The sequence below is a fragment of the Pteropus medius genome, unplaced genomic scaffold (genome assembly GCF_902729225.1).
Source record: "Pteropus medius unplaced genomic scaffold, Ma_sr-lr_union100, whole genome shotgun sequence".
Taxonomy (NCBI): Eukaryota; Metazoa; Chordata; class Mammalia; order Chiroptera; family Pteropodidae; genus Pteropus; species Pteropus medius.
Window position 1 is genome coordinate 1,991,747 of NW_024348304.1, and position 24,576 is coordinate 2,016,322.

General features: G+C 42.8%; 1 protein-coding gene across 2 annotated transcripts; it reads left to right on the forward strand.

Annotated features, from left to right (window-relative positions):
* On the forward strand, nucleotides 1-23,513 carry BBS12 (Bardet-Biedl syndrome 12). 2 transcript variants are annotated; one of them, XM_039879554.1, is made up of 4 exons: nucleotides 1-185; nucleotides 1,365-1,459; nucleotides 7,959-20,282; nucleotides 22,181-23,513. In XM_039879554.1, the coding sequence occupies exon 3, from the start codon at nucleotides 7,975-7,977 to the stop codon at nucleotides 10,135-10,137; it is 2,163 nt and encodes a 720-aa protein (XP_039735488.1). In that variant the 5' UTR covers nucleotides 1-185; nucleotides 1,365-1,459; nucleotides 7,959-7,974; the 3' UTR covers nucleotides 10,138-20,282; nucleotides 22,181-23,513. The 2 variants fall into 2 exon arrangements, with proteins under 2 accessions (XP_039735488.1, XP_039735489.1); XM_039879555.1 differs by lacking the exon at nucleotides 1,365-1,459 and having other exon boundaries at nucleotides 22,181-23,512.
* The last annotated feature ends 1,063 nt before the right edge of the window (nucleotides 23,514-24,576 follow it).

Consider the following 24,576-nt stretch of genomic DNA (forward strand, 5'->3'; position numbering starts at 1 on the left):
TGGTTTCTTAGCGACCAGGCCCAGCCGCGGGGCCCGCTCGCCCCCCTCTTTGCACATGCGCAGAGTGCGGGCGGGGAGGGGGCGTCTCCGCCCGCGAGCTTCGGCGTCCCTGTGTCCCTCAGCGCCGGTGTGACCGTGGACCGCCAGGGACTGGAGCGTCCCGTGGGACTGGAGGAGAGAGCGAGGTGAGTGGCGCGGTGCTTCCGGAGACTGCCAGGTCTTTGGGGGAGGCGCGGGGAGCCCTCGTCGGCTGCCCTGACCGCTTCGCCCCGGGCAAGGGTGGGGACCCAGGGCCTGGCGGCTGGGTCCGGCTGCGGGGCGGCGTCCCGCGGGGCTCCCGGAGGCGGAGGGACCGCGCCGCCCGACGCTGCTCGGCCTCCACAGCCGGCGCCTGGGGCCCGCTCGCCCGGCGCTTTCCCCGCCCGGGGCGGCAGCTCTGCTCAGGGGGGCGCGGTGCGTGTGGGCGGAAGCGGCCGTGCGGCGCCGTGGGCCTTGGGGTGCTCTTGACGCCGGTGTCGTCGTCTGGGTGCGCGGGTAGGGCCCTGGCCCCGCCGCGGCCGCTGCCACACATCTCCCTCTGGCCGGCTGTCCCGCCGCTTCCAGCCGCGTGCGCTCTGCGTCGGACACAGGTAGCCTGATGAGCCAGCCGGCTCGGTCCCTGCCAAGGTTCAGACGCCCACATGACTAACTCTGAGCAAAGCAGGCCCTCGTCCAGACAGCCAGACCTGCTGCTTCTGCCCAGGCCCGCGTGTGGTCAGGGACCGGCTCGAGTGGGGGACAAGGACTGAGGTGGCCCTCTGGCTTCCCGGTGGGAAGGGGCGACAGTCTCTCAAAACGGATTTAATGCTGTGTGCACGTCATGCTCTATCCCAGCGGTATGGTGAGTTTGGAAGGAACTAAGTGGAAAGATGAATCACAGCGAGGAACCTGCGGAGTAGTGCGGGGATCAGCGCAGACATAAACACTTTTTAATTCAGGTGCTAAGTGCTTGAGTGGGTGTGTGTGGAACATGCTTTGGGAGCACGGGAAGGGGCCGGTGCTCCCCCGGGGCACTGGAGAAGGCGGTTTCGGAAACGTGACATTTACCTTGGGTCCTAAAAGACATAGCATTTGCCAAGGTGAAAAAAGTGTGGGGTTATTTAAATCAGAGGGTAGCACGTGCAAAAATGAAAATAAATGCATGTTCGAGTGGAGCAAGATCATGGGGTTTATAAGGAAAGGTGGAAAATGAATCTTATATAAGTTAGATCGAGGTCAGATTATGGGGCACCAGTGTAGAACTAGAGAGTAAAGACTTTATTTTCTGAGGTAAATAGATGTTTTTAGGCAATGGAGTGATCTTATTAGGTTTGTGCTTTTCACAGATAATTGACAACCATGCGAAGGAAGAACCATTCTGGAAGCAATTAAAGGGCCTCAACTAAGGCGGTGCCAGGCAGGACTCACGTCAACTCCACAGGTGATGGAACCTTACATTTATGGTGGAGGAGTAGTGACAGTGGCATCTGTGAAGTCTTGTGTCAGTTTTGTACTTAAATTTAAGACAACAAATATGATGGAAACCATTCATTCATTCACTCGTCAAATATTTATTGAGATCCTGAAGTGTCCGTGTTCTCAGTATGTGGGCTAACTCAGTGTCTAAAATTGCTCTCCTGTGAACTACATTCTAACAGAGGGAGATAGCCAATAAGTAATAAACAAACTGTGTTCTATTTTATAAGGTGGTAAGTGTTATGGGGAATAAGAAAATAGAGCAGATAAAGGGAATCCAGAGTGTAGACGGAAAAGGGAGTCTGCGATTTTAAATAAAGTGCTGGAGGTGGGCCCCACCGAAAGGGGGACATTTGACTAAATCCTTAAAGGTGGTGAGGCAGTAGACGCCTTGGGGAAGAGCGTGGGACTTCTAGAAAAGGAGACAACTAGAACGGCGGTGCTGAGGCAGCGAGCGTGCCCACAGCCCAGGAACAGAAGGGAGCCGGAGCAGGGTGGTGGCGTAGAGCCGTAGGGGTCAAAGGGGCAGGGCGGAGGAGAGCAGGTTTTTAGGACATTGTAGGGACTTTGGCTTTCACTCTGAGGGAAATGGAAAGGCTTTGCAAGATTTTGAGCGGAGGAGTGAAAAGATCTGAGTTAATTTTTAAAAGGGACTCCTGTGTCAGACAAAAGAGTAAAAACTTTATTTACGATTTTAGAATATTAGGCAGTGGAGTGATCCGACTAGACCATTGTATTAGGAATAGACTGGAGGTAAGCAAACCAACCGTTGGTTTTGATTATGAAAAAAAGCTAGTTCTAAACCTAGCACCTTGGACAAGACTAGACAGGCTCTTGGGGAAAGAAAGCTGCTTGTAACATCAAAATCCCAGTGAAGTAGTCTGACTCTGCTGCCACTCTCTTAGAAAGTTAAAGAAACACTAAGCTGACAAGTAAAGTTGTTAGGGTTCCCAGTAAGGAAATGGGGAGCTGTTTGTGAGAAACGCCAGTGCTGATGTGGGGCAGAACAAGAGTCAGACTGTGTCAGTTCAATGCCAAGAAAAGTTGCCACAGGTACTTTTCATCTTTGAAATTACCTATTTCTCCATCCTCTTGCCTGTCTTTGCCTTTTTATATTCAACCTCTTTGAAGACGAGGGATTCTTGTTTGAGTTTTTGCTTTACGTTAACTATAGCAGGTTGTAATTTGTTCAAAATAATAATTTAGGAGCTCTTCCAAGCTTAGGAATGCGAAAACTTTTTTTGTGATTACTTCTGAAACTTGGAATAGATTCTTCAAATGCTGAAGCAGATCTCGAGTATTTTGTTATCAATTTTATGCGACTTTATCTTGTAGATTAGTTTTGTTTAAATAATTTCATGCCTCTTCTGGGAAACCTTTTTTCATATAAATTAAATCAGACCAAGTTTGAAATAGCCCATGACTTTTTCCTTTTGCTCTAAATTATTTATGACTTTTTCACTTGTATAGTAACATCTTGTGATTTAAACATAGTATAGAAAGGAAACCGTAAATAGAGACTCTGACACTTTGAAAACAATGACCACATCTATATTAAGATTATGAACAAGCTTGGAAGAATGTAGAAAGGCTTGGAAGTGAGAGACTCAGTGGAAGATTCTACAGAAGAGAGGGTGGATTATCGTGGTCCCGGGCAGATGGGCAGCCAGAGGCAGTATTGTAGAGTAGTTAATAACCTGGGACTTCGGCATTATATGAGTCTAGCTTTTAGTTCATAACGTTTTGTTTACTATTGGTTAACTCATTTTCTACGTCATTGGAATAGGTTATTTACAGTATCTACCTCATGTTGAGGACTACATTACATAATGCATGCAAAGTGCCTCATACTTAATAAGCTCTCGAAACATGTTAGAAAATAAAAACAAAAGCAGAAACTCAGTCTTGTCTTTTCAAACTTGTCTTTTCAACAAATTATTCTGAAGTAACTGCATATCCATGAGGGAAAAACAACCCATACCTCACAGCGTTTACAGAGATCAGATTAAGATGAGTTATTAACATAAATGTAAAAGCTAAAACAAAAAGAACATACTTCCTGACTTCAGAACTTACTACAAAGCTACAGTAATCAAAAACAATGTGGGCCTGGCTTAAGGATGGGCATCTAGGCCAATGAAATAGAATTAAGAGTTCAGAAATAAACCAATATATCTATCGCCAATTGATTTTTGACAAAGGCGCCAAGACCACTCAGTGGGGGATAGTCTCTTCAACAAATGGTGCTGGGTCAATTTGATATCCAAATGCAAAAAAAAAAAAAAAATGACGTTGGACCACTTCAACCATATGTAAAAATCAGCTCAAATGTATCAGTGAAATTAATATAAAATATAAAACTATAAAACTCTTTGAAGAAAACATTGGGTTAAATCTTCATGACTTTGGATTGATAATGGATTCTTAGATATGACACCAAGAACATAAGCGATGAAGAAAAAATAGACAAATTAGACTTCATTAAAATTAAAAATTTTTATGCATCAAAGTATATTATCAAAACAGTGGAAAATGCAATGTACAAAATGAGAGAAAATATGATTTGAAAATCATATTTTGATAAGGTTTTTATATCCAGAATATATAAAGAACTCTTACAATTCAACAACAAAAAGACAACCCAATAGGCAAAAGAGTTCAATAGCTATTTTCCCAAAGAAGACATACAGATGGCCAACAAGCACATGAAAAGATGCTCAACATCATTAGTCATTAGAAAAATGCAAATCAAAACCACAAATAAATATCACTTCACATCACCAGGATAATTATTTAAAAACAAAACCAAAAAACAAAAACAAAAGTGTTGTCGAGTGTACTGGATTGAGTAGTTAGCATTCCCCCACAAATCCACGTCCACCCAGAATCTCAGAATGTGATTTTTTTTTGGAAATAGGGTCTTTGTAGATGTAATTACGTAGGAAGAGGCCATACTGGATTAGGGTGGCCCCTAACTCCAAAGACCAGTGCCCTTGGAGGAGGCCATGGAGGCAGAGGTCGTGTTCTGCTGCCAAAAGCCAGGGGCCTCTGGGGGCGACTGGAAGCCGGCGGGGTCAGGAACGTTCTTCCCTGGAGCTTCAGAAGGACCACGGCCCTGCACATACCTGGATTTCAGTCTTTTAAGCCACCTAGTTTGTGGTGACGTGGCACAGCAGCCCTAGGAAATGAATACAGCAAGGGTGTGCGGAAAGGGGCGCCCTCGTATGCTGCTGGTGGCAACGTAACGTGGTCCACTGCTGTAGAGCACAGTTAGCCGTTCCCAGAACGTTAGACATGGAGTTACCATATACCCACCCTGTCTGCCCAAAAGAATTGACAGCAGGTACTCAGACATTAGTACACAAATGTCCTATTTGTTACAGTAGCACTATTCACAAGAGTCAAAAGGTAGAAACAACCCAAATGTCCACCACGGGTGAACAGCAAACAAAAATATGTGTACATGCAGTGGAACGTTACCCAGCCTCAGGAATGATGTCCTGCCACGTAACACGGTGTGGAGGAACCTCAAAACCGTTAAACCATCACGCTGAGTGACACAGGCCAGACAGAAACGGTCACATGCTGTGTGGCCCCATTTATCAGAATAGTTGAATCCACAGAGACAGTAAGTCGTGGGTGCCGTGGCCCGCGGGCGAAGGAACAGGGAGAGACTGCTTAGTGGGTACCAGATTTTCTTTTGGGGGCAATGGAGATGTTCTGGAACTAGATAAAGGTGGTGGCTGCACAACATCGTGGATGTACTCAGGCCTACTGAATTGTACACTTTAAAATGTTAAGTTTATTCAGCCGTCTGTGATGGACACCTAGGCGGCTTCCACATCTTGGCTGTTGTAAATTGTGCTGCCGTAAACATAGGGATGCAGCTATGGTTCATATATACAATGGAATATTACTCAGCCCCTAAAAAAATAAAATCCTACCATTTGCAATGACATGGATGGACCTAGAGGTTACTATGCTGAGTGAAATAAGTCAGACAGAGAAAGATAAATATGATTTCACTTATATGTGGAATCTAAGGAACAAAAGGAAAAACTAATCAAAAATAGACTTACAAATATAGAGGAAAATCTGGCGACAGCCAGAGGGGAGGGAGGTTGGGGACTGGGAGAATGGGGTGAAGGGTTAAAGAAGTACTAATTAGTAGTTGATGGATGGGCATGGGGATGGGGAGCATGGCATAGGGAATGCAGCTAGCGTGAATGCAATGGCTAGATGGAGAGCCAGAGGAGAGAAAGAGCAATTTGAGGGATCATTTTATAAACTATATAAATGTCTAATCAATGTACTGTATACTTGAAAGTAATAAAATAAAATTTTAGAAAAATGTCAAGTTTATGTTATGTGACTTTTACCTCCATTTAAAAAAAAGACCAAACCATAAGGCTTTTAGAAGCAATATAGAGGGATAAATTTTGTAATCAGTGGTAGGTGAAACTTTTAAAAATAGAACCCAGAAAGCAATAACCATAAAAAGCAAAAAAAAAAAAAAAAAAAAAAAGACTAGGGAATTAGATTGCCAGGCACTATGAAGGCCACTTGAGGTTTGAGGTCCTGAACTTAAAGGACACCGATCAGCATGGTTGCGTGTGTGTCCCTGTTTGTTTCCAGCTGCCACAGGTCAACACCGAGTGGAGAGGGTTGGACTACATCATGATTACTGGCTTTGCCAGGTAAGTATCCGTGCAGGGAAGTGATTGTAGCACCTGACGCTGGGGAATGTAAACGGAGGAAAAGGGGCCGGAATATGGCAGTGAGGGCTGAAGGACAGCAAGAACATGCTAGGATCAGATAGTGTTAGACTTGGTGGGCCTCTGGATGGTGGAGGCAGGAGCCCTACGGTATGTTTCGGTGCCATCTAGGGGTGTGCCTGAGTGTATCGAGAGTTACTTTTATTTTATAGAACTGAAAATTTCACAAAAGGGAATTTGAAACTGAGCTTAGACAATTGGTTATATACTTTCCTAGACTGTACTAGCTTTTCACTGTGGTCCTTGAAAGCGTGTAAGAAGCAGCTTTTGAGGACTCGTCCTGTTATGGCTTCCTCAGGTGCATCTCGAGCCAGCGTGCACTTCAGCTCCGAGGATGAGCCGAGGTGTGTGGCTCCTCCTCAGTGCTCTGGCCAGCACTGGAGGGAAAGCAGGACTCTAAGAGTTGTTTGCTCTTTGACATTTTGGATTTAAAAGATTGTGATAAAAAATATTACTCGAAGAATTGTAATGTTTTAGGGATGGAAGAGAAGTTTATGTAATCTACAGTTTTAGCTCCATTACTTTAACTGACAGCTCCTGCTTCACAAGACAGGTCATTTTGTTATAGACAGCTTTTCAGGTAGGGGCTACTTTGTTTAAAAGCTCTTTTTATTGGGCGAAAGTCTTGATCTTGTAACTTCTTCCTGTTAGTTTTAGGTGTGAATTCTGAAATATTATGTGGAACAAGTCCAGTTGCTCTTGAACTTCCCTTTAAATAACATTTTTTTCCTTTTAATATTCTAATCAATAACCAAATCTATCTTCTCACCTTCACCCCTCTTCCACATAGCTCACCTGGGTGTCTACAGAAGATTCTTAACTGGCCTCTCTGCCTCTCTGCCTGGCACTCATCAGTTATCTAAGTGGTAATATACCACATTGTTTTCAGAGAGGGAATATATCCAAAACACACATAATAATAGTAGTACTAGTACTATTAGTAGTATTAAACGAGTCCTCAGAAAGCACTATGTGCCAGACGTTGCTCCTAGCAACGTCTATACTTGTTACTCCTTATAATAATCTTGTGAAGTAGATTCTGTTATTATTATCCTCACTTCTCTGATTTGGGTACAGGGCCAAATAGTTAACTAACTTGCTGCAGGCCATATAGCTGCTAAGCTGTAGAGCCAACTTTAAATCCAGACCTCTAGATTCGGAGTGCACGCTCTCAACCACCACTTCCAGCTCTTTCTTCATCTTTCTTTCCTGAAACACCTCAGTGCCTCCCACGTAGGATCCGGTTCGGCCCGGCACGTAGCGCCCTGTGTGATCCAGCCCCGTTTCTCTTCTAGAGCTTCGTCTCCTACTGTTCCCACTTTCTTTACCGTCCCATAAAACTCGACTGCTTGGTTCACCCCAATGCCCTGTGTTTTTTCACATACAGGTGCTTTTACTACCACCTCTTTCAACTTGCTGATTCTTTCAGATTATTCTTCAGGACTCATTTCTGGAGACAGTGCCCATCGCCTGCACAGTCCTCCTTCCCCGAGGGATGGGGCGTTTCTCCAACAGCCGTTCCTTCGTCCCTAATGTCATCAGGACACTATTGTTTCACTGACCACATCGAATGGAAACTACATGCCAGAAACTCCTCAAAGACAAGGGCCACATCTTATTTTTCTCTTAAAAGCACTGATAGCCATGAGTTACACTCAATAAAGTTCTAAGTTTTTATTTTGTTTGCAGATGACGATTTACGGTGATGGCTTGCAGGATCATAAACAAAAGAAGGCACGTGGGGCTGCAACAACTTTCATCACTTGCAGAAACAGGAAGAACTTTCCTGGGCCCCGTAAAATCATCCAAATTTGTTATAGATGAGGAGTGTCATGAAAGTGTGTTAGTCAGTTCGACAGTAAGGCTTCTGGAAAGTTTGGATTTATCCAGTGCGGTGGGACAGCTTCTCAATGAAGCCGTGCAGGCGCAGAATAACGTGCATAGAACTGGGACCAGCACTCTCTTATTCCTCGTCGGGGCCTGGAGCAGAGCTGCTGAAGAGTGTCTCCACCTGGGTGTCCCCACTTCATTAATAGTGTCGGTAATGTCAGAAGGCTTGGACTCCTGCATTGAAGCGGTCAGGTCCCTTCAAGTCCCTGTCCACAATGTGTTTGACCACGTGGACAACACAAAGACATTTTCTGGACTTGAATCATCGAGTGGCAGTTCGTGTCCTTTTCTACAAATCCCTTTAGATGCCGGTTTGATACAGAAAGAGCATGAGCTCCGAGAGGTCGCCTCTCAGTCAGGGACCATTTACGGTCTTTCTGGGAAGCCTGTTAAAACAGCGGAACTTTTTAGAACTCAGGCTAAGGCTGAAGCAGGTAAAAACACGTCACCGACCCCTCAAACTAAGGCTGAAGCAGGTAAAAACACGTCACCGACCCCTCAAAGTCTGCTCGCAGACACCCGCTGCAGAAAGTCGGTGCTGACCCACAGCAGGCATTTTAATAAGATGGATCATAATGAGGGGCTGAGCAAACTGGGCAGATTTCCAGAAGGACGCGGTGCGGCCGCTCGGCCAGCTTGCAGCTGCGGTGATCTGGTAGCGTTGGAGGCGGGTCTGAGCCACGGCGATCCCGGCAGCATGGGGTTCGTCAGAGAAGCGCTGCGGCTGCAGTGCCAGCGGGCAAGCGGGTCACAGCAGGGCGACCGCACGCCGGTGCTCGGGTTCGACATTTCACGGGTCTTCACCTGCTGCTTACCAGGTTTACCCGAAGCTTTTTCTTGTGTCCACCCCGGATACGTCACTGCCGTGTCAGTGCCCAGTACCAGTCTGATCGAGGAATTACAGAATCAGCCCCTCCGGGTAGTTCTCATTGAGGGCGACCTCACAGAGAGTTACCGCCACCTGGGCTTTAATAAGTCTGCAAATATCAAAACGGAAAGCATGAAGGTCCAACAGGACAGCTCAGAAGAACTGTGGACAAATCACGTATTACAGGTATTGATCAAGTTCAATGTGAGCCTCGTCCTGGCACGAGGAGGTGTATCCGAGCGCTTAATTGAGAAATGCACACACACGAAGCAGCTGGTGATCGGGTCGGTGAGTGGTGACGTGATACAGGCCTTCGCGGAGGCTTCTGGAGCAGTACAAGTGACCTACATTACACAAGTGGCGGAAGACTGCGTGGGCAGTGGAGTCCGTGTGGCCTTCTGGAGAAGCGTCCCCTCGAGTGGAGATGGGGTTGGCAGAATGGCAGTCATGTTGGAGACAGAAGGAATTCATTTGGTTACAGTGGTGCTCACGGGCCCAGTCACTGCACAGACGCAAAGCAAAGAAGATCGGTTCTGGACCTGTGCCTACCGTCTACACTGTGCTCTCAAAGAGCAAAAGGTCCTTCTGGGAGGGGGTGCAGCGGAACTGCTGTGTCTCAGCCATCTTCAAAGTCTCGCGGGGCGTCCCGTGAATGAAGGAAGCCTCGTCTGCTCGGGAGGGCTTCCTAACGCTTCCTCTTGGCTGGCCTCTTCCCTGGCACTCTACAGACCGACTGTGCTTAAATGCCTGGCGGGCGGCTGGCACAGATACCTTTCAACTCTCATGTGCAACACTGCCAGTTCCGCATCAGAATTTGAAGCCAGCACGTTCATTCAGCGCCACCTACAGAATGCCACAGACTCCGGCTCGCCTTCATCTTACATCTTGAGTGAATATGATAAACTAAAGAGTGGAATTTTTAATTCGGACATTTCAAACAAACTGGACCAGATTCCAAGAGTTTATGACGTTGTTACACCAAAGATTGAGGCGTGGCGCCGAGCTTTAGATTTAGTGCTGTTAGTACTTCAGACAGACAGTGAAATCATCACTGGACTTGGACACACGCAGATAAAATCACAGGAGGCAGAGGGCCTTTTGTTTTTGTAGTGCGATTGGCTAAGTCTTTGGGAAATAATCTTTGGTAATACAGCATGCTAATAAGTTTTCTAATGGCCAAGTCCCGATGCCTAGAATGCTAGCTAGCTGTCACCAAGAAGAGAGGATTGATGTCTGTCACAACTGTGCAGGGCAGAGGCTTCACAGGTCCGCCTATTACTGTTCTATGGGATGCTGCAGTGTGCAGGAGACACTTCGGCCAGAGACAAAGGACTTTTATTATCCACAGCAAACGCAGCAACCAGAGCTTCAAGTTGGTTTGTGTCAGTCCCTCATCCGTGTAAATCCCACAAGAGCACCACGAAGGGCTGATGAGGGCAGCCTGCACACGTCGTGGGTTGTGTCACAGGAGAGAAACTGTCCTTGGCAAACAGGGTTCTGAACTTTGAGTTTATCGTCCACTCCAACTGGTAGATTCTGCCACAGTCAGGTAGATAACGGCCAGTCAGGACCTTTGGGACAGGCTTCTAACTTGTCGACCACCAGAACGTCATCTATACGGTAGCCCCGCTTATCCGTGGGGGATAAGACCCCCAGTGAACCCCTGAAACCACAGATAGTACCGAGCCCTGTATGTGATTTTTCCTTAAAGCAGCCGTGGTCAGAATAGAGGGGGAAGGAGGTATGAGGGGTGTAGAGGGACAGACCCCCTCACGCCGGTGAGCGACGCTTTGCGTTTACTTTCGGCTTTGATCAGCTGCCCTGCTTGTGCTCAGCATACCTGTCTCTTCAGTCTGCGCAGAGTTCTCCTCCCTCTTTCTGACAGCCTTTGCTTCAGCTCTGCGGACCCCTTGGCCTAGGAGCCACAGTCGAGTTTCTTCTCCGCTGGGGCCCTGGGCCTTGCTGCCTTGTCATTATGTAACACCCTCCTTCCCACCCCCGGGTGAGTGAGCACAACCACGACACTGGGCGAGCGGCCTATGTTGATCCCAGCTCTCACTGCTCAGCCCCAAACATTCCTTAGCAGGTAGGACAGTGGGGGCCCCGTCCCTCTTCCCTTCCCTACTATTCGAGTGGAAGCATTTGCTGGTGGATCTCGGGGAATCCTTTATCTCTTAACTCAGCCCATTTGGGGCCCTCAACTTTTTCAGAAAACCGTGGCTCTGTCAGCCAAAACTACCAAGAACTGCCCAGAATCTGAGCTTTCGCCCTGTTCACAAGCGAGCAGGTTAGCCTGTTCACGTTTCACGGGACACTGGCAGAAGACATGGAATGCCTGGGTCAGTGACATAGTAGCCAGAGCTCCATGTTGGTTCGTGTTGGTCCCCTGTGCTCCCAAGTCCCACAGGGGTGACGGAGCCCAGATGAATGCCTGCACACATGGCAGGTTGTGTTACAGGAGAGGAACACTGAGCTTGGGCGAGTCACAACTTTTATCGTCAGCGGACGTAAGCCTTTTGTCACATTATCATCCAAGCCCACCCCCAGCAACACATCCCTGAGAACCGGCTGGATGAAGAGCGCTCAGTACCCAGCAGGAGCGTGCGGGCACCCGTCCCAGCACAGTCCGCTGCTGCTGACAGCTGAGCATCATGAGGGCTGAAGTGTGTGTGTGGCTTTGGGAATTGAATATTAGAAGAGCTCTGGGAAAGTCATATCGTAATTAATTGCCTACCATGTTCTAGGCACTCTTCTAAATTCTTTACATATTGTATTAATTTGCTAGGTTTGCTATAACGAAGTACCACACACTGAATGGCTTAAACGACAAAAGTTTACATTCTCTCAATCCTGGGGCCGAAAAGTCTGAGATGAGGGCGTTGGCAGAGTTGGTTTCTTCTGAGGCTTCTCTCCTTGACTTGCAGATGGCTTTCTTCTTGCTGTGTTTGTTCATCTTCCCTCTGTACCTGTCTGTGTCCAAATTTCTTCTCGTAAGGACACCAGTCATATTACCAGTCATATTGGATTAGGACCCTCCCTAACGACCTCATTTTAACTTGTTACCCTTTTAAAAACCCCGTCTCTGAATACAGCCACTTTCTGAGGTACTGGGAGTTAGGACGACAATGTATAAATTTTGGGGGAGACACAGTTTAGCCTATAACACATATTATTTCAATCTTTGCAACATCTGTTTTCTCTATAGGTGAGGAAATGAGCTTAGTATCGTTAAGAAACTTGCCCAGGATCTCACAGAATGCAGTAGAGCTAGAATTTTAAGTAAGATTTTATTTGGCTCCAAAGTCTGTATTTCTAAGCTTTAACTGTAATATGAAGTTTTATTTTTTTGTTTTTCCATAAGGTAACAACAACAAAATAAGAAAACAGTGGTTTATTTATAGAGCTAATATATATGTATTAGAAAATGCAATTTGATCCTCATGCTTGGGTAAAAGAATATTATTTTTGGTTTCATGGCTATCTTAAATGTGATTACATGAAAACCTTGCACAGATAGTCATTCCAATTAAATATACTGTCTTAGTTCAAATTCCAAATAACAACATTGAGTGTTGAACTGTTTTTAAAAATAAAGTGTATTATTTTACTTGGGTAGATACTGACACTTTTACTCTCCTGTATACTATTAACACTAAGTTTTTGTTAAAATATGATAAAGATTATGAACGCTACTAATATTAACAGATGCTCAGCTCACTATACAATAGATCTTTTTTATGAAGTTCGTGTTTGCATAGTTAGTACTACTAAATATTTAGTAAAGTATTGTAATAAATACTTTGAGACTAGAAGTCTTCTAATATAGATGTTTGTTAAGTCACATCGCAGGAGAATAAACTTGGCTTAGTTCTCAATTTCAGCTCTACCACCTTCTAACCGTGAGATCTCGGGCAAGTTTCTGAACCTTACTAAGCTCATTTCCTCATCTACAAAGTGCAGAAAGTAGATGTTGCAAATATTGAAATAGTATATGTTATGGGCTGAACTGTGTCTCCTTCAAAATTTATATACATCGATGTATGAATATTGTTTTCTCTAGTGGTTATGTCACAAATATAAATATAAAATTAGCGTCTTGGTTTACAGAGGAATCCTCTGTGAGTTTGGTTAGTATGAGTTCATTCCCCTGATGGAGATCACCTCCCGTTACCCTGGCCAGCGTCTGCGGGCACGCAAAGCTGTGATCACAAAACCCCTGCCGTGTGGCACTGCCACCCTGAGAGACCCTGGACCTCTGCGATCCCCACTGCTTCCCCCTCAGTAGATAGAGCCACATAGACTGGGACAAGGGCGTGAACCAGTGAGCCAAGAACTACCGTAAACGTACACGAGCGATTAATGGCTTTGGAAAGTTCCAGAGGGTGACAGTGAGACTTTTTAAAAACTACTGTATTTTAGTGACATACCCTCAAACATTTTGAAATACTTTTCAATGAGCCATTCTTAAAAATCTAGTTTCTTTATTTTAAAATGAGTTTTTGCCTGTGACCACTTAGCAGTATGTTTTTATGAAGCTTTTTAGACAACGTGGGTCTTTATTTAGAGCAGAAAAATGTATTAACCATTTTAAGTGACTCCTGGGATAACAAGAGGCCCTTGTGCAAGCGCAGGCGTGCCCGTTGGCGTGTGCCACGGCGCCTCCCTTCCCGGCTCCTAGACTTGTACGAGCTCTTGCTTTGCGCCTGGCTTTATCGCTGATCAGTTTATTGTACGTTCTGGCACCTTCATTCTCCCTAAATACTTTCATTTATCTCCTCAGAGCCAGGCCCCATTCTTTTTACCTTTTTATCCTGACTATGGCTTGCCTTTTCCTCTTTCCCATTCACACTTTCGTGCTGGGATTTTTTTAACATTCGTCTTTTAATTCTTTCCATTACTCTTCAAGAACATTTATAGAGGAAACTCTTAGTCTCTTTCCCCTAATGTCACACCAAGGTAGCCATTATCAGTATTTGGGGTACAGTTTGCTAAAGCCCGTTCTGTGTGTGTGGATGTAGATAAGTTTCTTACAATCCGTAAGAGGGACCATACTAAACGTAATGCTATATAATCTACTACTTTTAAGTAACATAATAAAAAGTTTCCCCAATATCATTACGTAAATTTCTGTAGAATAATTTCAGTGGCCTCATGTCTTTCCAGCACAATAACCTACCATGATTTAACTCATTTCCTGTCGGGCGTTTAGTTCAGTCCCAGATTGGGTGCTATTATAAACAAGGCTATAAAAAGTGTATTTGTGGCTGAATCTTTCCTCTAATTCATGATTATATCCTTTGGATAAATTCTTAGAGATGGATATTGGATCAACAGGTTTGTGGACATTTTAGCTTTTCTTATATATTTTTACCAAATTCTTCCAGAAGGCTCTGCAAATTAAAAGTATCATTTTCACAGCCATTCTCAACACTGAATATTATTTTTAAAATTTTGACTAATTTGTGTGAAAATGCAGTCTCATTGTAATAAAACTTTCTTCGATTATTAATGAAGAAAAAGGGACAGTGATGTTTCTTTATATTTTTTCATGTTTTAAAAATTTCTTTATTTTAATTTTCTTCCTTTGGTGTTATACTGGAAAGGCGTTTGCAAGCCCAAGATTATACTGCGATCTCCTGTATAGATTTCTAGCAGTTTTATGTGCTTATTCATCTTTCACATTTAAATATTTAGTCCAGCTGGAATTCATTTTAGTAGACGACATAAGACTCTAAAAGAACTTTTTCCAAACGGTTACCAGTTGTCCCGACATCATGCTAGGGTTTTCGTTGCCCACTCAGATCTTCCTTAGCAGTGAAGAGGAAATACCAAAAGAAAAAGAGAGATCATGTTCTCAGTTGCTAAGGAACATTTTCTTGTCTTTCTAATTATGGATTCATACCATTCAGTGTTCTGTCATTCTTTTCTGCTACGGTAGCACCATATTCGACTGAAAAAAGAATATAGAAAAACTTGTCACACTAATAGTAAAGAGAACAAAGGCAGCACCCTTTATAAAAGTCTTCCTGTTCTACACTAAGAGCTACTGTCCCAAAAAAGTGTTTTAAAACACACTTGTGCTTCATAAGGGTCGTCGGAACTTTACTCTCAAAAACCTAAAAGATTTCTTCTTTCTTTTGACCTGTAGGAGGCAAACTTCCACTCTTATGCTCTTAAAAATTTGACCTGGTTTATAATCCACAAAATGAAAGGTGAAATTATTTTAGTGTGAGCGTGAATATAAGGGCAAGAAAAGTCAAAGATAGTTCCTTTTTCATTGTTGTAGGCTTTGAGATGGTCAGAATCCCAACTCTGCTATTAACTTGCTGTAATTCGGGAAGGTGATCCAGGTTTTCTTGGCCTCTGTTGTCTTACCTTTAAATCATAAAGATTAGTGAAGTTGTCTCTATTATGCTTTCCAGCTCTGAATTTTGTGATTCTTGTTACCAGTTGAATCCCTGACAGATTTTGAGTGATGGTGAAACTCATTTGAAAGGGGTCAAACATGTTAAAAAGCGCTTCTTAAAAGATTACAGTGAGAAGACTAGACTTTAAAATTGATTGTGGAAACTTTAATACATGATGTTTATGACATTGGGGGTTCAAAATTGGCCAACTGTAGATTCAAACTATTATAATAACTTATTTTATTGCCAACCCAAAAGTAATACAGTAGAGAATGAAATTATCCAATGATATGAAAGAGAATTAATTTATATCTATTGGCACCGCAGCCATATCAGTAGTTTACAGTGGGTTCAAAAGTAGAATATAAACTATAAATTGGCAAGAAACCAGAATATAAAATATAAAACCTGAAGAAACCAGAATAACATATGTATCTCTCTTGTGGATGGGTGATAAGTTAGTGGATATTAAAAAAGAGAAGCTATTAAACACGAGATACATTTTCCCATACTATGAGATAAAAATGTTTTTGAATGACAGAACTAAATGTGTACACTATTAAAAGTTTACTATTTTAAAATGTGTCAATACGTATAATCCAGGCAGCAATGGGGGCATCTGCCTCAACTCGAGTAAACCTCACCCAAATCTTAGTTTCAGTAACTCCAATATCAAAATCCTTCTGAGGATTTTATTGTGCCCCACCAAACACATACACATGCACAATCTTGCTCCAATAATGCATGGCAAAGCAGCTTTATAGTCGTATTACAGACGAGTTAGAGTAGAAAGTACCTGAAAGATAAAGCTCAGTGTTGGTGAGCACGTAGGGGAGCATGTACTTAGTGCATTGCTGGAGAAAATGCAAATCAGTTCAACTGTAAATTGTTAATGCTATTCTAAAAAAATGGAAGCAAACCAAATGTTCCATAATGGGGAGTATTTGGACAAATAGGATATATTAATATGATGGAATGAGTACTGTGCTACTTTTAAAAATGCCAAGTATACATTTTACTCTGACACATGAACAAGTTTATAAATAGTGAGAAAAAACAGAACTCAAGATAATGTTAACTTTATGGCTATGTAAAAACAACAACAAAGATGGGAACCTAGAGAAATCCAACTTGAATGCTTATTAATTCATAAAGTTACAATTTTTAGAAATGACAATTCTAACTAGTAGTTATAATTATTCTGTTTTGTGTTTTGTCTCTATACACAATAAGACCAATTGTTCAAGCCCAGTTGAGTTGATTTTAATAATTTGAACTATATCCAAATTTTTTTTTTCCTTTTAGAACTACTTTAAGTCAGATTTTTCTAATGCACTAATTGAATCTAGGAATAAATTAGATATCTTTAAAAGTTTATTACTTTGTGACATTCGGCACTGCTCAAAACTGTCAAGATTATAAAAAACAAGTAAAATCTGAGAAACAGTTACAGCCAAGAGGACCATAAAGAGACATGAGACTAAAAGTAACGTGGTATCCTAGGTGGATTCAGAATAAAATATGGACTCCAGTTAATAATTATGTATCAGTATTGCCTTATTAGTTTGGGTGTACCATACTACTATAGGAGGTAAATAACAAGGGAAACAATGTGAAGGTGGGGATGTGGGAATTCTCTGAACTGTTTTCACAATTTTTCTGTACACCTAAACAATTCTGAAATTAAAATTTTATTTTTAAAAAATATGTTAGTATATTCAGACAACAGTAACACCATCTAACATATTGAACTAACGTACTAAATAACCAAACTTTGTTTTCTGTTCGTGTCTGCCTGACAAGGTGAAAAATTCCCAGGTCGTGTCTATGGTCGTGCAGTAGATCTGGAGAACACTCTGGAAACAGAAGCTACGCTTCGGTCGCGAGGAGGACGCTTTGTTAAGAGCCGAGGCTGTCAGGGCAACGGGACCGATCGGAATTCACTCCAAGGGCGCAAGGCCGACCGACTCTGGCTTCTAACAGAACATTCGTACTTATCAACATGTAGAGTCCTAACTATCATACTCTAATGTGTAGTGAAGTCTACTTCAGGCTGTTTTGAGGTTTCCTTCTCTGAATTTTTTTCCTTTTCCATTTTGTTTGCCATTTTTCTTGGCAATTGCATTTTTAAAAATTTCCAGTGTGTTTATCTGATGATGTGAAGAACATTCTTTGTACACTGGCCATTACGAATGAAAGGCAAATTGGGAGTTTCACAGTTTGTTGACAGTATTGAGACTGGTTTGATGTCTAAAAAAAGGAAGCCGGTTTCCTGTTACCCTCAGAGAAGGAGGTGGAAAAGGCTGCTTCCCAGTAGGTTCCGCTCTGGACCGTCAGCACACGAGAAGGAATGGGCAGATGTGTGGACTTCCCCTCATCACTCTCACTAAATATGCTTTAAAATCATTTCTTTTTAACATATTACAAATGTTTTAAGTTAGCGTGTGTGTTTTCTTATTTAAAAGCAGTATAAACCCCTGTTGACGAAGCCGTTTATTTTCTTAGGAGTAATTATTGGTGCCCTGCAGTATCTCTAAAACTGCCTTAGAAGAAGCACATGGGCCACTTGTCGAATGCCGACTCCCAGCCCCACCTCAGGTTACCGTTTGTAGTAGCTCTTAACCCTGGCCACACAAGAGAATCATCTGGAGAACCTTTAAAACTGCCAGTGCTCCAACCTACTGCAACCCCCAGATTGCCATTGATCTATCTGGGATGAGGCCCACGTATCAGTGTTTAACTCCCCCTGGATGCTGCTGGTGCGTGAGCAGCATCAAAATCACCAGTCTTGTGTGTGGAACCAAACTTAATTTGAAAAGCTTGTACTTTACTCCTTAGGCCCTATTCAAAAAATGTTGGCTACCGAACATGCGGCGGTCACATGACTCTTACAAGCATAAGGCTGAGCGAGAGAAGCCAGAAACAAAAGAGGACAGACGTACCGATGGGCCTGACCCCGAGCAGGTACAGGGTCTTGGGGGAGGACGGGTGAAAATAGTCCGGGATGAGATAAAGTGGATGGTTGCACAACACAGCGTGGTGGAAACTGTGGGCGCGTACGCTGCGAAGTGGAGAATTTTATGTTGTGCGGTGGATATCTCGACTTTTCAAATGCCACTGAGACAGAGAAGATGCGGTTTAACCATTTTTAGTGAATTCTAGAAACAGAGACTCACCAGTGATAGAAGCCGGGTCAGCACTTAGCCTCGGGCGGCGATGGCAGGGTTCTTGTGCCCAGGGCGGATTCCCCAAGGGCTCATTCATTGTTGAGCTTAATATTCATGATCTGTGCTTTGGGAAAACTAAGTTGTCAAGAGAAGACTAAAAGATATTCAGGCTCCTGCACTTGAGAATGCAGGAAAGAATCTATCTTAACCTATAATAAAAGCAACTCTAATGAGACATGAAGGTAATGTTAGACAGTAGAGGTCGTGTACTATTGGGATTGTTTACCAAAGACGCCCGTAGAATCTGCCCTCAGGATCCGCCGGAGGAAGACCAGCCCGGCTGTAAGATCAGGTCTGTTTTGGAATGGTATCTTGTAGTAACTGGCCAGATAATGTTTCGAGACTTAATCCAGTTCTTTGGGTCTACATTTAATTTATATTTACTTTTTATTCTAGGAAATAAAAAGACAAAAGAAAAACTAAGAGAATCTCAGGTTCTTGTATCAGGATTCTTGCCAGAGAGAATTAGCTAATTCACATATTATTTTAGTCATAGCAAACCTTATTATAATCTGTTTCACCAGTCATCAAAGTGAATTTCCTAAGCTTGACTTAATTTTCTTTTATATTGTTGCCAATAAATTTTTATTAATTGCCATTAATATGCTGGTCATCGTAGACTCCTTCCTTTCTCCCCTCGCTTCTTGCTTTTCCAGGCTCCGTGAATTTAGTCGTTTCCCACTTACTTTCTTCACAAGCTCCAGGGTTTCATCACTTTATTACTCTTCTTATATTTCTGTAGCTCTACTCATATTTTTAAGACCTTTAGTTTCCAGAAATGACTACAGTATTGTGAGGTTCTGGAAAACATCTTCTTCCTTTTGTAATCATGTTTGTATGCTAAAACAACATGTTTCGCCGTTGACCCCTCTGGTTCCAGGATTACGTGTTTAGAATTGAGTCAGTTTAGCATTGCCACTGATTTCATAAGCTGTTTTGCATGCAATCTATTCCCTTTGAAATCTGTTCGTGCATTTCCAGAACTCCTTATTCCATTAGCCACTTACAGACCATGACTTTATAGTCTAACATCTAAGGCGTATTTATTTTACAAAGAAAACAAACATTATTTAAAATTTGCTTTGTTCTTAAGAGGTCAAAGGAATTTTTTTTAGGTTCTTTTCTCCAATCTCTTCATTTTATAAATGGGGAAACTGAGGCCTAGAGAAATCCATAGAGTTAATTACTGATAAAGCCAGTTTTCTTCCACAATTCTTTCTTGCTTCATTGTATTTAATTTGCATCTTTATTCCTAAACAATATTTTTAACATGTAGGCACACTGAGCCCTGTTTAATTTCTTTAAAACTTCTAAGTAAACCATTTAGCTCATTTTCATTACCAGACGTTCAAGCTAACTAGCCCAGCACCGTTTAAGACGTTGTGTTAGCTCAACTCTGAGAGCTTCCTCACAGCAAAACACCCTTCTTTGTTGTCACTGTTGGTTTTTAATGTATTGTTTCGTTTTTTTCCACCCTTACTGAATTTTCCAAATTGAACTGCTCCAAGTAAAGACCCACCCCTTCACATCCACACACTGTTTCCTTTTCCAGGTGCACGCTGGTTAATAACAGCCGACAGATGCTGAGCGCCGTGTCGATTGTCCCCATTTTATTGACGAGGTAACCGAGGCCCAGAGGTGTTCTCCATGGCCAGTCTCCATGAGACCTGAGCTTTCTTATTCTTATGCCAGACCTAGCACTTAACTTTTTATAGATTCCTTTAATAAATTCTTTTTTTTTATGTGTTGCCAAGCAGGGAATTCTAGGTTGTAGATGGCAGCTAAATGGTTTTATAGCTAAATTATCGTCGCCATATTCTATGGGGGGAAATTTGGAACCTCCATTTTTTATTTGTTCATATGTTGGAAAATGACCTAGCACGATTACACCAGTCAGCTGTTGCCATGTAACAAACAAGTAACCGCAAAAAATCCCGGTGGCATTTAACAAAAGCAGTTGTTTTGCTTGTGGGTCTGTAAAGTGGGTAGGCAGTTCTGCCACTGCCTGCAGGGCCTGGCTCTGCCTCAGGATAGGTTGGGACGGCTCTGCCTAACATGTGTTTATGTGGCAGCCCATAATAGGGGCAGCTACTACCCAGAGTAAGTTCATCTCATGGTGATGGCATAGGCGCAAAAGAACACGCAAGACAGGCAGGATTCTTGAGGTCTGGATTTGGAACCTGCGTCCTGTCACTTCCGCCCCAGCCCATGGAATAGCCAAGTTCACTTTCAGTAGGAGGAACTACTAAGTCACAGGTCAAGCTCCAAGTTATGATAAGAGGTGAAGAATCGAAGCCGGTGATGCTGTCCACCACGAGAGCGTCTAAAGAGCCGTGGCCTGTGGGCAGACACTCCCCAGTCTCACCTCCACAGAGGGCGTGTGGCCGGTTAGACTGCCCCTTCTCATAGGGCTGGAATTCCCTTAGCTGGCTGGCTGGCTGATTCCTCAAACCATAACAAGGGCGTCTGCCTGTTAGTTACCTAACGGTATATCCTTGACTTCTGTGCTGCTTCATAATTATAAAATCTCAGTTTGGAAAAACATATTTGTGGAGGATTTTCTAATGGATTATCTGTTCCTCATAATAGTTGTTAAGCTCTCTGACTCCACTGAAGAAAGTTATAAGGAAATAGTTTATGGTCCTAATTATTAATTAAGGTTGACATTGGTATGCTGTACACATTTCAGTTTTTGAAGAACTGTGGAAGAATTTTCTCCTGGCTAACAGAAACAATAATTTTCTGGTCTCCTGAGAAATTGGCTTATTTTTATCTTATAGTCACTGTAATGTAACTGATTATCTTTCCATTCTTAATTGGCCACTAGGAAGCTCTAAGGCAAATTTGCAAACAATCTTTACTGGAGCACAGAGCCTACCGTGGTATATAGTGTAGCCATTTGTGTCAGACTTTAAGTGACATATTTAGCTTTAAGTGGGTTAAAACATATGAAGTCCTTAGAAATGCTTGGCACATGCTCTATATGTTTGCCATTATTATTGTTGCTGCTGTTATTATTAGCTGGATATAATTAAAGTGAGAGAATAGGATCTTAATATCTGACCTCCTATTTCATTTTGGAATAAAAAGTGCTGAATTTGTCTGCTGCTTTTCAAGACTTGTAATCGCATTACCTAATTGGTAAGCAGGCCAAGTATTGGATGAATTTCATTCTCCTTTGGCTCAACTAATATTTAACTGATTAAGTGTAAGCTTTTATTGTTTGGACCAAAATGAATTTCCACGTCTTGCCAAGAACACTTCATCAAAGACAGGGGTAAATGTTACTAAAGAATGGGCAAGAGATTGGGACTCCCTAACAGTCTGACGGGGTGGGGGTCGGGGAGGACGAGAGCCCAGTAGGGAGCTCCCTTCACCACGGCTGGCGTTTGACCTCAGCTGGCCCACAAACTCCCTTCCCTCCTGTGTTCAGTGGCTGGGAGAACTAAGGGGTAGGGTGAGAGCGAGGAGTGAGAATCAGGGCTGATGACCTCATTGTCAAAGGCACTGTCCCCACAGGGTCTCCTGCCGGGAACTGACCAGGGCTCTCCCAAGAGCTGGATGCTCCCCTGCCTCACTGCTGCCCACAGACAAGAATCAGAGCCGAGAACACAACTGTCAGTCCCCAGCCCTCCAAGTCCTGTCCAGAAAGAAGGACTCAAATAGTCCCCTGCTAAATGGAGCAAGGAGTCAGGAAAAATTTCATCATCAATCTGGGGCTAATTCTGTTACTCAAAATGACAGATTTTGATGAAAGAAAAGCTGAATAAAAATTTTAAAAAAGAACATAGCATGCAAAAGACTCTTGAAAAATGTATACTGGAAGAAGACTATCCAGGATACAATTTCAGGTAATAAGTTACAAATTTATTATAAATTAAAAATTTGAGTAATTAAAAATACACTGTAAATTAAAGAGTATATTCACAGTAAGGAGTCTACAAATATTTTATATCTCAATGAAGAAAGTATGGGGAAAAGCAGTAAAATGTAGATAATTAAAATGATATTAAAGTGTAGTCTAATTATCTACATTAAATTATAGATTAACTAAATTACATGTAGATAGTTGGTTTTTTAAAGACAAAAATAATGCCATGCAATTTTTTATGGGAAACAGTTGGCAATATCTATAAAAATGCCAGTAGGAGGACTTTATCCTTTGTGTGATATGTGTATAAAATGTATGTAAAGTTACATATATATAAAATGATGTATGTATGAGATTATTTATTGCAATATCATTTATGAAGGTATAATATTGGAAATAACATAAATGCCCATTAATTGGAGACCAGCTAAATAAATTATGACAATGGATACGTTGGAATATGGAGCCATTAACGAGAATGAGGCAGACCTTTATATGATAATCATGTCATATAATACAGCTCCCCAAGGTACGATATGAAGGAGGTATGGATGGGAGACCATGGAGTACTACCATTCATGCCAAACTATTATGTGTTTGCTCCTTTAAAAATACACACCTCTGGAAGGATCCACAAAAAATGGCAAAAGCGCTAGCTGCTAGGTGGACTGGGTATCAGGTAGATGGTTGTGGGCAGGTTTGTATCTTGAGTTCCTTCTGAAGTTGATGTCGTATGCATTTAAAGTCATTAAAACTAATATTAAAGGAATAATAAACTCATCTGAAACAACAAGGAACAAATTTGACACAGATGTAAGCAATCTGCGATACAGAGAACAAGCTTGAGAAAAACCATGCAGAGAAGAAAGTCAATCCAAAAAGGAGTGGAAGACCGATCACGAAGATCCAACCCAGACACACTGTTGCCAAAGTGTATATACTATGATTCTAATTTTTAAAAATAAAGCTACACGTACAGACCCCTTTGCTTATGTTTGGTGATTATCCACTTACACATAATTGTGTAATAATAGCACTTGCCATGTCCCAGGCGCTGTTCTGAGTGTGCCCTGTGTGCCTGTGCTGCTCTCACAGCGTCACGAGGTGGGTGTCAGCCCCACGTACGGATGGGACTCCACGGCACTGAGGTCAGCTTCTTGCCCCACAGTCGTAGCTGGTAAGCGACAGAGCTGAGAGTTGCACCCAAGCAGTGTGACTCCCAAGTCTGCCTTCTAAGGTCATGATACCTCCCGTCATATACAGAAAAATGTATGGCGGGATAAGCAGCAGTCGGCCACTATCTGGAGAACTAAACTTGTTGGGAATTTTTATTTTCTATATTAATATGTTTATATCATTTCAAGTTTTATCATAAAATACTGCTTTTGTAATCTCCCCCTCCCGAAAAATAGCTACAAATTGAAGAGGAGCGTAAAGCAGTAAGCAAATATCTGAGACCACTCTCCCTAACTCACCCTTGTTAGCAGGAGTTTTGTAAGAAACCGTGTCTTTGTAAGAAATCCACAGAGCCTGTGGATTTCCTGCACGTCCAGTATTTAGGCTTTGGTTAGCTAGTTTGTAAAGCTCTCTGGTTGTACTTTGCTTCCTGTGGCACTCTCTTTAAACAGTGTTCCAGGTACTGTCCCTCCAACCTGCAGTTAGACCCCTAAACTGCTAGGTTCTGGCCCCTATGTATGTGTATGCAGTTGAACCTCGCTGAGCTCTTGTCAGCATCAAAACTAGCCTGGATATTGGGCCCTCTCGGCAAGGATTACTCTCGTACCTTTCTCATTTCAGTTAAACAAGACCAGCGTCCTGGTTCAGGCTGCTGTAACAGAATCCCATAGACTGGGTGGCATGTAAGCAACAGAACCACACGTCTCACAGTTCTAGAGGCCGGGAAGGCCACGAGCAAGGCGCTGGCACATCCGTCGTCTGGTGACAGCTTGCTGCTGGGTGTATAGATGACCATCTCGCCACGTCTTCACATGGTAGAGGGGACCAGGTATGTCTCGTGGTCTCTCTTATAAGGGCACTAATGCCA

What these genes read in the sequence shown, in the direction of transcription:
- BBS12 (XM_039879554.1), top strand. Translation starts at nt 7,975, where the DNA reads ATGGCTTGCAGGATCATAAACAAAAGAAGGCACGTGGGGCTGCAACAA.